Source organism: Salvelinus sp. IW2-2015, linkage group LG7 (assembly GCF_002910315.2).
Source record: "Salvelinus sp. IW2-2015 linkage group LG7, ASM291031v2, whole genome shotgun sequence".
Taxonomy (NCBI): Eukaryota; Metazoa; Chordata; class Actinopteri; order Salmoniformes; family Salmonidae; genus Salvelinus; species Salvelinus sp. IW2-2015.
Window position 1 is genome coordinate 12,322,140 of NC_036847.1, and position 13,799 is coordinate 12,335,938.

Consider the following 13,799-nt stretch of genomic DNA (forward strand, 5'->3'; position numbering starts at 1 on the left):
AATGCTATTTTAAATCTTTCAAATACTTCAAGTATTTGCTGTAGCCGGCCTGGAGTGCTAGGTGGGATTGCAACAMGCAAGCTCAAACCAGCACAGCTTAGGTATTTAAACCCAAGTCTGCTAACAAATAGTAGGCCTAATTCATTAATTGGATTTACATAGATCAAATGTATATTTATTTACCCCAGTGGTCATAGATGTATCCACTTTGAACGCAAAGACATCATCTCTACACAAAGAAACAATGAATGAAATCAACAATACCATGCATAAACAGGAAATAAAAATCAACATTTTAGGCATGGGATCAGGACAAAATAATAAAACAATTATTATTTTGTCTAAAGAATAGGTCAGTTTCTATATTTGAACGGAGGATGTCCTGATTAAAATTCCTGATTATTCAAATCCCCTGAAATTTAGATTTAGCTAAATTCATTTCAGACAAGTTGTCGTGGGTTATTATCAGATATAAGATGCACTGGTTGTGTTGCAGCATGGGGAGAATTTGAATGAAACTGGACAAAAAGAAATACCCTTGTTGTTTTGCAGAGGGCTTCTTGGAGTTAGTGTAGGACTTCATATATCCTGGAGCTTTTGCCGTTCCCACCTATGAGGGAGAGAATTCAGGCACTAGCTTGTGAATGCATGAGGGGAAAACACGTCTTATGCAACCCTAACAAATCCTCCAAATCAAATTGTATTTGTCACTTGCACCGAATACAACAGGTGTAGACCGTACTGTGAAATGCTTACTTACAAGCCCTTAACCAACAATGCAGTTTTTATTTTATTTTTTATTATTGTTAAGAAAATATTTAATAAATAAACTAAAGTCAATGTGCGGGGGTACAGACTAGTTGAGGTAATGTAGGTAGTGTCACGTTCCTGACCTGTTTTCTGTTGTTTTGTATGTGTTTAGTTGGTCAGGACGTGAGCTGGGTGGGAATTCTATGTTGTGTGTCTAGTTTGTCTGTTTCTATGTCCAGCCTAATATGGTTCTCAATCAGAGGCAGATGGTAATCGTTGTCCCTGATTGAGAATCATATATAGGAGGCTTGTTTTGTGTTGGGATTTTGTGGGTGTTTGTTTCCTGTCTCTGTGGTTGTCTGCACCAGATAGGTCTGTCTCGGTTTTTGCACATTTTGTTATTTTGTATGTTGTTTGTAGTGTTTCACTTGTTCTTTTATTAAACATGTTGAACACTAGCCGCGCTGCACTTTGGTCCAATCCTTGCTACTCCTCTTCGGATGAAGAGATGGAGGAAAGCCGTTACAGGTAGGGGTAAAGTGACTATGCATAGATAATAAACAGCGAGTAGCAGCAGTGTAAAAATAAAGGGGGGTGGGGTGTCAATGCAAATAGTCCAGGTGGCCATTTGATTAATTGTTCAGTAGTCTTATGGCTTGGGGGTAGAAGCTGTTAAGGAGCCTTTTGGACATAGACTTGGCGCAACGATTCCGCTTGTCGTGCAGTAGCAGAAAGAACAGTCTATTACTTGGGTGACAGGAGTCTTTGACKATTTTTTGGGGCCTTCCTCTGACACCGCCTAGTATAGAGGTCCTGGATGGCAGGAAGCTTGGCCCCAGTGATGTACTGGGCCATATGCACTACCCTCTGTAGCGCCTTACGGTCGGATGCCGAGCAGTTACCATACCAGGCAGTGATGCAACCGGTCAGAATGCTCTCGATGGTGCAGCTGTAGAACTTTTTGAGGATATGGGGACCCATGCCAAATCTTTTCAGTCTCCRGAGGGGGAATAGGCGTTTTCATGCCCTCTTCACAACTGTCTTGGTGTCCTTGGACCATAGTTTGCTGGTGATGTGGACACCAAGGAACTTGAAGCTCTTGACCGCTCCACTACAGCCCCGTCGATGTGAATAGGGGCGTGTTCGGCCCGCCTTTTCCTTTGTCTTGCTCACGTTGAGGGAGAGGTTGTTGTCCMGGCACCACACTGACAGGTCTCTGACCTCCTCCCTATAGGCTGTGTCATCGTTGTCTGTGATCAAGCCTACCGCCGTTGTATCGTCAGCAAACTTAATGATGGTGTTGGGAGTCGTGCTTGGCCACTCAGTCGTGGGTGAACAGGGAGAACAGGAGGGGACCAAGCCTTGTGTTGAGGATCTGCGGGGTAGCAAAACAGTCCTCTAGCGTAGCATCTGTATCATCTCACCACTTCCGTATTGAGCAAGTCACTAGTACTTCCTGCTTTAGTTTTTGCTTGTAATCGGGAGGATACAATTATGGTCACATTTGCCAAATGGATGCAGAGCTTTGTACGTGTCTCTGTGTGTGGAGTAAATGTGCTCTAGAGTTTGTTTCCCCCCCCCCCCCCTCTGGGTGCACATGTGACATGCTGGTAGAAATGAGGTAAAACGGATTTAAGTTTGCCTGCATTAAAGTCCCCGGCCACTAGGAGCGCTGCTTCTGGATGAGCATTTTCTTGTTTCCTTATGGCCTTATGCAGCTCGTTGAGTGTGGTCTTAGMGCCAGCATRGGTTTGTGGTGGTAAATAGACCGCTACAAAGAATATAGATAAASTCTCTTYGTAGATGGTGTGGTCTACAGCTTATTATGAGGTACTCTACCTCAGGCGATCAATACTTCGAGAATTCCTTAATATTAGACATTGCGCACCAGCTGTTATTGACAAATAGACACACACCACCACCCCACTTCTTACCGGAGGTAGCTGTTCGGTCTGCTACCATGTCCTGCTACCTAAATTTATACAATTAAAATTAATATTACTTATTCTGTTTATCAATCAGAAAACAGCTCAGGCACTCACCATCGATGGTGGCAACCAACTCTTCTCCAAAACAGATCTACCACAAAGGAAAGAAAATTGTAATTATTACACTATTGCCAGGGATTGAACCCCGGTCTCCGGGGGAAGGGAGTGTGTAGTCCTCTTCACAATGCAAATTGTTTAACCATCTGTAATAATAGGCATTTTATTACATTCTCTGATGAAACTGACTCTACATTTTTTGTTAAAAGATTTACACGAATTTGCAAATGGTGGTCCTCAAGAGCTTTTGACAGTGATTTGGTGGTACCCGGAAAGGAAATGTTTGGGTACCGCTGCGCTAGACCAAACTTCTGCACATCATTCTACCATGTTATATGTTCATTTGGTTTTGTTTCCTGCAGTACCTGTTGCTGCAGTACCTGTTGGTGGGTGGAAGGGGCCAGCGAGGAACAGACTCTACAGGGGATTTAATGGTGGTGGATGATGTGCTATTCTCGTAGTGGCTGGAGATTAACCTCATCATGGTGCCCGTCACCTCCTCCTCTCTCTGCAGAGGATGAGGGGAACACGTGAGAAAGGGTGTTTATTGTTATTATAACTCCAATATACTACTACTATTACTACTACTAAACTTGAGACACTGATAGACAGACAGTGCTATGAATGGTTATACTACTGTGCCATTGTCCAAAAGCAAGGTGCAACCCATTGGCTACAGTTCACTGCCTCCATTTAATAAGGAAGCTCCAACTCGGACTGGGACGGGGTATTCAAACAGCTTTGCGCCAAGCTAAATTTCCTATTCAATTGCTCTTAACACTCTATATCCTCACCTTGTCTTTACTGGAGTTTGACCCAGTGGCCTTAACCTTGGAGTTGGGTGTTGCCCTCTCCTGTATATCTTTAGCTGGGGTGGGTTTGACAGGGGCTTTCCCTGGGGTGGCTTCAGTTTCCTGAGACTTCTGGCTCTTAGGTTTCCCCTTGGTCTGACCAGGCCTTCCTGCATCCTGCCGTGACTCTTTGGCACCTCTCCCAGTGGGCTCACCTCGCTCCTCAGGCCCTCTTCCTCCCTGGGCTCCATCTTGCTCATCAGGCCCTCTTCCTCCCTGGGCTCCACTTTGCTCCTCAGGCCCGCTTCCTCCCTGGGCTGCATCTCGCTCTTCAGGCCCTCTTCTTCCCTGGGCTCTAGCTTGCTCTCGGGACCCTCGGTCCTGTGGCCCACCTCGCTCCTCAGGCACTCTGATCTGGGCTCCAGCTCGCTCCTCGGGCCCAGTACCCCGGTCCCTCTTGCGGAGGACCTCCTCCAGGCGCTGGGTGAGCTGGGCGTGGAGCTGCTTGTGGCTGACTGCTGACCCAGGGACCGACCCAGAACCTCTCTGGGCAGACGACGGACGCTCCTGTTGCTCTACGTTCTCATGTTCTGGACACCGGAGGGAAACACTTTCAGTAAAACCTCAATGTAGACCTTATTCACAGATGAACGCTCTAACATAGACGGCTAGTGCAGGTAGCTAATGAACGGTCGTCTTTTAAAACCATGGCAGACGGCAATGAAAATGAGCAATGTTCTTCAAATCGAATGATATTGTCTGTGTCCGAATACCCATGCCAGCGTTCTACATAGTTAAACTGCATACTATGTACTTATCGTAGCACACAATTTAGCATGTGCCATTTAGTAAAAAGTATGCCACGGCCGCAATGTGGTAGCAGCTCCTGACTGGGTGAGTAGGTAGGGCGGGGCCGAGGCGGGTGGATTTTATCAAATTCAACAGACATGTATCACATTAACCAGCCTGATAATGGCTCATTTCCAATTAGATTGATTTCTCTAAACTCTGAATAGGAATGGAGTTATAGGCCTACTCAGGCTGGTTATAGGCAGACTACCACATTCAACCTATACCATAGCCCATCTATCCTATTTAAAAAGTACTGAAGACAGAAACAGAATTTGGATCCATTTCAACATATTTATTACTGAAGACATGGTCAGTCAATCTGGTAAGTTTCTTCAAGTGCAGTCGCAAACACCATCAAGTGCTATGATGAAGCTGGCTCTCATGAGGACCGCCATAAGGAAAGGAAGAACCAGAGTTACCTCTGCTGCAAAAGGATAAGTTCATTAGAGTTACCAGCCTCATAAATTACAGGCCAAAWAAATGCTTCAGAGTTCAAGTAACAGACACATCCCAACACTGTTCAGAGGAGACTGCGTGAATCAGGCCTTCATGGTTGAATTGCTGCACAGAAACCGCTACTAAATGACACCAATAACAAAAAGAGACTTGCTTGGGCCAAGAAACACGAGCAATGGACATCCTAAATTGAGATTGAAGAGTGAAGGAAAAGCAGCCAACAAGTGCTCAGGATACGTGGGAATTCCTTCAAGACTGTTGGAAAAGTATTCCTCATGAAGTTGATTGAGAGAATGCCAAGAGTGTGCAAAGCTGTCATCAAGGCAAAGGGTACCTACTTCGAAGAATCTAACATCTAAAATATATTTCTATTTTGATTTAACACTTTTTTTGGTTACTACATGATTCCATATGTGTTATTTCATAGTTTTGATGTCTTCACTATTATTTTACAATGTAGAAAATAGTAAAAATAAAGAGAACCCCTTGAATGAGTAGCTGTGTCCAAACTTTTTCTGGTACTGTATATACATTACAGTGGTTCTGCCTTTAAAAGTTGTGTCGTACTGCAGCACACCTTTCGGGCTGCCGCAGAATCCTATGGCAAGTTATTTAAGTGTCAGCCATTGCTGCCATTACTGCTAGTTTGACCACCAGAGGGCATCTTTGAGAAGCATTTGACATTTATTTTTATTTTTTTAATATTGGCTGTACTTGAGAATTTAAAACCTTTTTTTGAAAGAACATAGTATATGGGATGATTTTAAGAAATGCATCTTAATTAATTAGATTAATATTATGGTGTTTATATTCCAAGAAAAACAAAAAATGAAACCCTCAGGGTTTCTGTTAGGAAAATATCGCGCTGTACAACGTCACCGGTCGGGAGTAGGCTACTAAGTGACTGCGAGTGAAGAGAAAAATAATCCTAACATTTCCACACACTAATTGTAGGCTAACCAAAACCCTAAATGGAGATTCAGTGAAAATAAAAATCTCATTGATTTATCAAGACCAGTCCCCATGCTTGTCTCAGAGCAGTGCAAAACGGTGCTGAAATAGTTGACCATACGCGAGTAGACTATTGCTTCAAATCCTATTATAACAATTGGATGACTTTGGGAGTTTCAGTAAGTAACAATTTGTTGCCTTCATTAGCCTACTTTATTCAATGATATTTATTCCCWTAGTAATTCCATCCAGATGTGGTTAGAAAACAGTGCATTTAGTGGACTTGGTAAGAGTCTATTGTCATGCTCAAACTCCATGTGTGGGGGGTAATTTCTCGCCAGGGACCAGGCCAAATTTGATTTGATGGTAAATTTAGCAATTTACAAAGCAAAAGATACATAAAATATTGTAGCCTACACCTTATGGACTGCTATGTGTTCCACAATAATTCACCACCATTTCTTTCAAGGTAGGATTATAGCAATATTTTGTTATGTATAAGCCTATTTACATGTATATTTCTAGTATTGTACCTAATGTTGGCTGTTAGGCTACATTTCTTTTTTTCTTCTCCAATTGCAGACAATGACCCAAAACACACTGCCGCCCGGGTTTGCATTACAAATGAGGGCATAAACTGGGTCAAGACACCAGCAGAGTAAGTAGACCTTTATGTAGTAAAATAAAGATTAAATAAATGCATAAAAGACCTACAACACTTACAGCACATTACTAAACACTAGTGAGACTCATGTCGCCTACAGTATATCTAAAAAATATATTTTTCATCTCTACATGTAGGTCTCCTGATTTTAAAACCGATCAAACCTGTTTGGCAATAACTGAAAACATGAATCCGTAACTCTGCCAAGCCRACAAGCAAAGATGAACTGGCGAAGGCCATCAAGACGTTTTGGCTTGAGAAATTGACGATACAACAATGCAACCAATACATTGATCATCTCAGCAAGGTTTAACCTGTGGTCATGGAGCTGGGGGGGGAAGTGCAACTAAAATGTAGTTGAAATAAACATCTGCATTTTGAAAGTATTTGTTCTCGTTATTTTATTAACGAAAGCATAAAGATGTTGATAAACAGATACTGTACAGTATACAGTAACACTGTTCAGAATGAGGGTAGAGGGAAGTGTACTCTTTGTTAGAGGCGCGTGACCTGAACGCTAGCTACACATTGTTTTCCTCCGGTATTGAACACAGTATATCCTGTCTTCAATTTTATCGATTATTTACGTTAAAAATACCTAAAGTTGTATTACAAAAGTAGTTTGAAATGTTTGGACAAAGCTTACAGGTAACTTCTGAGATATTTTGTAGTCACGTTGCGCAAGTTGGAACCAGTGATTTTTCTGGATCAAACGAGCCAAATAAATTGACATTTTGGATATATATCGAAGGAATTAATTGAACAAAAAGACCATTTGTGATGTTTATGGGACATATTGGAGTGCCAACAGAAGAAGCTCGTCAAAGGTAAGGCATGAATTATATCTTTATTTATGCGTTTTGTGTCGCGCCTGGAGGGTTGAAATATGATGGTCTGTGTTTGTTTGCTTGGGTACTATCCTCAGATAATAGCATCATTTGCTTTCGCCGTAAAGCATTTTTTAAATCTGACACGTTGGCTGGATTCACAATAAGTGTAGCTTTAATTTGGTATATTGAATGTGTGATTTCATCAAAGTTACATTTTCATAGTAATTTATTTGAATTTGGCGCTCTGCATTTTCACTGGACAATTGCCAGTTGGGACGCTAGCGTCCCACATATCCCACAGAGGTTAACTTCTTATGGCTGAAGGGGCAGTATTGAGTAGCTTGGATGAAAGGTGCACAGAGGTGCCCATATTAAACGGCCTGCTCCTCATTCCCAGTTGCTAATATATGCATATTATTATTAGAAAACACTCTGAAGTTTCTAAAACTGTTTGAATTATGTCTGTGAGTATAACAGAACTCACATGGCAGGCAAAAACCTGAAGTTCCACTTTCTGTTTGTATTTTTTCTGGGGGTGCCAATTTTCAACCAAGCTCTCATTGAAATCACAGAGATATTGATGAGTTTTCACTTCCTACGGCTTCCACTAGATGTCAACAGTCAATAGAACTTTGCCTGATGAATCTAATGTGAAGGGGGGCCGAAGGAGACAGGAATGAGTAATCACTTCCACGGGCTGATCACGCATTCACCATGCGCCTTCACATGAGGACCTCCGTTCCACCGCTCTTCTGAAGTCAATTTAATTTTCCGGTTGGAACGTTATTCAAGATGTATGTTAACAACATTCTAAAGATTGATTCAGTACATCGTTTGACATGTTTCTACTGACTGTTACGGAACTTTTGGACATTTCGTCACGTTATAGTGGAGGCGCTTTCTGACTTTGGAATTGTTTACCGAAGCCGCGAACCAAAGTAGCTAATTTGACATAAATAACGGACATTAACGAACAAATCAAGCATTTATTGTGGACCTGGGATTCCTAGGACTGCATTCTGATGAATTCATCAAAGGTAAGGAAACATTTATCATGTATTTTCTGGTTTCTGTTGAGTCCAACATGGCGGCTAATTTGGCTATTGTTCTGAGCTCCGTCTCAGATTATTGCATGGTTTATTTTTCCGTAAAGTTTTTTTTAAATCTGACACAGCGGTTGCATTAAGGAGAGGTATATCTATAATTCCATGTGTATAACTTGTATTATCATCTATATTTATGATGAGTATTTCTGTTGAAACGATGTGGCTATGCAAAGTCACTTGATGTTTTTGCAACTAGTGAATCTAACGCGTCAATGTAAACTCAGATTTTTTTTWATATAAATATGAACTTAATCAAACAAAATATGCATGTATTGTGTAACATGAAGTCCTATGAGTGTCATCTGATGACAATAATCAAAGGTTAGTGATTAATTTTATCTCTATTTCTGGTTTTTGTGAAAGCTATCTTTCGCTGGAAGAAATGGCTGTGCTTATTGTGGTTTTGTGGTGACCTAACATAATCGTTTGTAGTGCTTTCGCTGAAAAGCCTATTTGAAATCGGACACTTTGGTGGGATTAACAACAAGATTACCTTTTAAAATGATATAAGACACATGAATGTCTGAGGAATTTTAATTATGAGATTTCTGTTTTTTGAATATAGCGCCCTGCACGTTTTTTTGTTTTTGTCATATCGATCCCATTACCGGGATTGCAGCCATAAGAAGTTAAGCATCGAATACATTGCAAGTTGGGCGGATTTTCACACCTACAGTAGCCGGGCTATGAAGAGTCTATATTCCTGCTAATAGCCCATCATGGAAACATTGTTTGCATGATGGGCTACACCTTGCTACAGTAATACATGCCTCCAACTGTCCATCACTACTGTAAATAAAAACAGAATATCAAAGTTTTTTTTTAATTWAAAAAATATATATATAATTATAATGCAGGGTTAATAATAATAACATTTTATAATCGTTGGATAACAAATCGTCTCTCTGAACTTATTAAGAGGAGGCTTCTATCATTAATTCAGAAGGTTAAACCCACATGTTTTAGGCCTGCAGTAGGTTATATAAACTTGCATATAAAAAATATTGTGTACAAGACACCTGTCTGATTCGCGTTGAGGAGACTGATCCATTGTGGAGGCRGTGAGAATGGCACAGTCCACCTGTCTAGGACAGGTGCTACTGAAATTGTATATGGTTATATTACATAAGAACAATGGTGCAACACTAATAAAAATAATATTATAACAAATGCACATTCTCCCTCGTTGGATAGCAGTTMCTCAAATCCCAACTTAATTAGGTCTATAATCAACAGCTTAACTTAAATGTGCCTGGCTTTATAAATCATCAATATATCTGTTGCCTGTTTGAGTGTTTGTTTATTAGCCTACTGATTCCGTGAGCACCAAGCCTCACGCAATCACATGACAAGTAAACAATTTCACAAATATGGCTGTTTTTAATCTTTGCTTTGTTGTAATAAAGGCTAAGGCTTTTTTCTCGTTCGAACAGCCTCTCTGGTATTGTTGATTACTTATTTTGTGTTTACACTATTCCAAATTGTCAGAAATTATATTTATAATAACATTCCTTTTTCTTGATCGCCTTATTGTTATTATTATAATAATAAGTAATGTCATTATAATTAGCAGGCTTATTATACCAGCTTAGTATACCAAGTTGTAGGCCTAAGAGCACATCTAGTCATAGTCTTTTCTCTCCGCTACCGCACGGCAAGCGGTACCGGAGCGCCAAGTCTAGGTCCAAGAGGCTTCTAAACAGCTTCTACCCCCAAGCCATAAGACTCCTGAACATCTAATCAAATGGATACCCAGACTATTTCCATTGCCACCACCTCTTTTACACCGCTGCTACTCTGTTATTATCTATGCATAGTCACTTTAATAACTCTACCTACATGTACATATTACCTCAACTAACCGGTGCCCCCGCACATTCTTATTCATATTTTTTAAACTGCATTGTTGGTTAGGGGCCTGTAAGTAAGCATTTCACTGTAAGGTCGACACCTATTTGTATTCGGCGCATGTGACTAATACAATTTGATTTGTTTAGTCTTAATACCTTAACTAACTTAGGCCTATATTTCAATACTTCTATAGGCTACTGTATCAATCACTCATTCATTAATTTGTTCATGTCATCACACGGTGTTCAGAGTTTGTTATAACCAATTTATTGATGTGATTATGATACGCTATAGGTCAGGCCCTATTGTGCCCTATTCAGACAGGATTAGTTTTACTGGGGGAGGTTGGGTAATGTAATTATGTGCACAAGCACAAAACACCACATCTGTCATTTAAGTCCTGTCCGAGTCTGCCATGTCAGTCATTTTTACATGGCAGGAGAGTAACAATTCCAGCCGAAAAACCTACAGTTTTTTTGGGCTAACTCCAAGGTCCTCTGATAATACTAGTCTAGTGTGAATCGACATCCCTGTGTTTTGAGAGAAATGTCTGAGTACGTCAGGTGTTGCTCGCGGTTTGCGCAAGAAACCAATAACTGATTTGATAAATTGAACTAGTGCTGCGCATAGGCTACATGTAGGCCATTCATATATAGCTTATCAACTTTCACAGTGAATGATTTTGTTTATATGTTTTGTGTGTATGTTGAATATTGCCAAATGCATCAGTAAAAAATATTGAGCCTATTTAATGCAACCCTTGCTGTTAACTTTTTCTCAATATAGGCGGGTGCTGTTTCAACATTAGATTTATCGTCTCCAAATTAAACTGCCTCATACTCAATTCTTGCTCGTACAATATGCATATATGTTATTATTGGATAGAAAACACTAGTTTCTATAGCGTTTGATTATGTCTGCAGTGAAACAGAACTCATTCTACAGCACCTTCCTGATATGGGAGGAGATTTCAGACATTTTGCGCTCTCGGTCCCAGGTCAGTTTTAAAGTCCCTGTAAATCCTATGAGGATACAAACACTGCCCATGCTTCCTCTAGATGTCAGTAAGAGGTGACAATTGAATGGAATCGATTGCGCAATCAGGGCCAGTATAAAACAGAAAAGACCGGATGTACCGTTCTTTCCTGCTGCGCCTCACGCAAGATGGACGTCGGACTCTCTCTCTTTCCAAGCGTTGGTTTAGCCACTTATATATGCCGTCATGCTCTTTAGGTCATATTTACGTTATAGCAATTTATATCCGTTAGTACGATTTTGAGGCATTGCTTTGTTGCAATTGAAGCACCGGCACGTTTCGGGGTCCCGGTCGAACGTTAGTGGCATTTCGACGGACAAGAGACAGCTTTCGACCAAAAGAAGATTAGACCCAAGAAAGGATACATTGCCCAAGATACTGATGGGAGACAGCTCACAGTAAGAACATTTATGATGATAAATCGCTTTCTGTTGAAATTTTAAACGCATATGTCGCCATTTTGTTATGTGTAGCTTCGCTTGGCGGACCCGGTATTGCACAGTAGGATAATTTTTAAATGTAAGTCAGCGATTGCATTAAGAACTAATTTGTCTTTCGATTCCTGTCACCCTGTATTTTTTTGTCAAGTTATTGATTAGCTATCGTTACTAGGTCACTCTCAATATAGCGCCCGACATTTTCAGGGCAGTTTTGCTAGTATCTCATTGTATAACCACGTTTTTTTGTGGCTAAATATGCACATTTTCGAACAAACTCTATATGATTTTGTATATATGATGTACAGGAGTGTCATCGGAAGAATTCTGAGAAGGTTAGTGAAAAAATTTATATTTTGGTGATCATAACGTTATCGCTCCCCTTGCCTTTGATTCATGCTGGGGTAACGTTGCACATGTGGTATGCTAATATACGATTTATTGTGTTTCGCTGTCTTAAAATCTGAATTTGTCTGAATTCACAAGATCTGTGTCTTTCCATTGCTATGCTTTGTCTATTTTATGAAATGTTTTATGATGAGTAAATTGGTAATACACGTTGCTCTCTGTATTTATTCTAGTCGAGTTGTGATGGTGGGTGCAATTGTAAACTATGATTTCTACCTGAATATGCACATTTTTCTAACAAAAACTATCCTATACAATAAATTGTTATCAGACTTTCTGATGAGGTTTTCTTTTGTTGTGGCTATCAATATCTTTATTTGGCCGAATTGGTGATAGCTACTGGTGGAGAGAAAAAATGGTGGACAAAGAAAAATGGTGTCTTTTGCTAACGTGGTTAGCTAATAGATTTACATATTGTGTCTTCCTGTAAAAACATTATAAAATATCAGAAATGAGTTGCTGGATTCACAAGAAGTGGATCTATATCTCCGGTATTCCTTTGACTTGTGATTGAATGATATTTAGATGCTACTATTTACTTGTGACGCTATGCTAGCTATGCTATTCAGCTTTTTTACTGGTGGGGGGTGGGGGGTGCTCCCGGATCCGGGTTTCTGACTCGTTAGAAGTTAATAGATCGCAAAGAAGCATACAACTGACCTAAACGTTTGGAAATAATAAGTAAACTTTCTCATCCATAGCCTTAAAATGCATCTCAAGTGCAATTGCACTGTTCAGCTCACATCTGAAGTCTGCGTGAGAAATTAGGACGTACTGTGGATCGCTAAAATATCCTCCACACTTCCTCAATTCAAATATTATGGCGACACTATAGGAAAGATGGTTTTGTATGGTTTAGAAACTTGGGAACCAAGCTCGAGTTATCAATGTGGCTCTATCACCTGGACATGTTGAAATACAGTATCTTCACGCCTAGAATAAAAAGCTTCCGTCATAACTGTCAATTTATTGGGGGGAAAAATTACAGGGGGCAGTTTGGGAAAAAACGAATCCTGTCTGAATCGTTGGACATTCTGGAGTAATAATTACATAAAACGTTCTCTAGTAATACTAGTTCTGTGCGAATAGGTCTTTGGTCACGTGCATGCGATCCATGTATATATAGGGAATGTTTTTCCTATATATAAATAAGGGATTTCGGTAATAGAACTTTTCAGTCAGAAATTAAAACACACAGGATGTGTCAATATATGGAAAAATACAAGTTTAAAAATGTTGACCAATCGATTGGTTGAAAGAACAGATGACTCTTGGTTGATCAAGATTAATTTTAGTCGGGGACAACCCTACACTATTTGTTTGTGTTTCTTACATCTGCAAACAGCTAGGTTGTTTTTTCTGAGAAAGTTGAGCCTAAATCTTATTAGCCACTAATTCTAATCGTTAGTACTTTTATTAGCTAGCAAGCCAACTAACTGAGTCAGAACAAACATAATTAGCTATACAGCCTGATAATACCAGTGATGGTGTAGGCTCTAAATCGCAAGTCAAATTGCAACATTTGGTTAAAAATAAGGCCTAGATTGTTTGCCCATATTGTGCAACCCTACGTGGCAGTGTGGAAATGATCTCAAATGAGTGCAGGAAATGCAGAAATMTAT

General features: G+C 40.2%; 1 protein-coding gene and 1 long non-coding RNA gene across 2 annotated transcripts in view; one reads left to right on the forward strand and one right to left on the reverse strand.

Annotated features, from left to right (window-relative positions):
• sycp2 (synaptonemal complex protein 2) overlaps window positions 1-13,799 on the reverse strand; it is a 67,124-nt gene that overhangs the window by 31,134 nt on the left and 22,191 nt on the right. Inside the window, exons 23-27 of the mRNA XM_023991007.2 lie at window positions 3,590-4,176; window positions 3,161-3,303; window positions 2,793-2,829; window positions 537-610; window positions 184-229 (exon numbers count right to left, since the gene is read on the reverse strand). Coding sequence (XP_023846775.1) covers window positions 184-229; window positions 537-610; window positions 2,793-2,829; window positions 3,161-3,303; window positions 3,590-4,176 — 887 coding nt within the window. The remainder of the gene's footprint in view (window positions 1-183; window positions 230-536; window positions 611-2,792; window positions 2,830-3,160; window positions 3,304-3,589; window positions 4,177-13,799) is intronic.
• Window positions 883-6,847, forward strand: LOC112081121 (uncharacterized). Its single transcript, XR_002896334.2, has 3 exons — window positions 883-1,278; window positions 6,428-6,503; window positions 6,647-6,847. It is a non-coding gene; the product is annotated as an uncharacterized lncRNA (long non-coding RNA).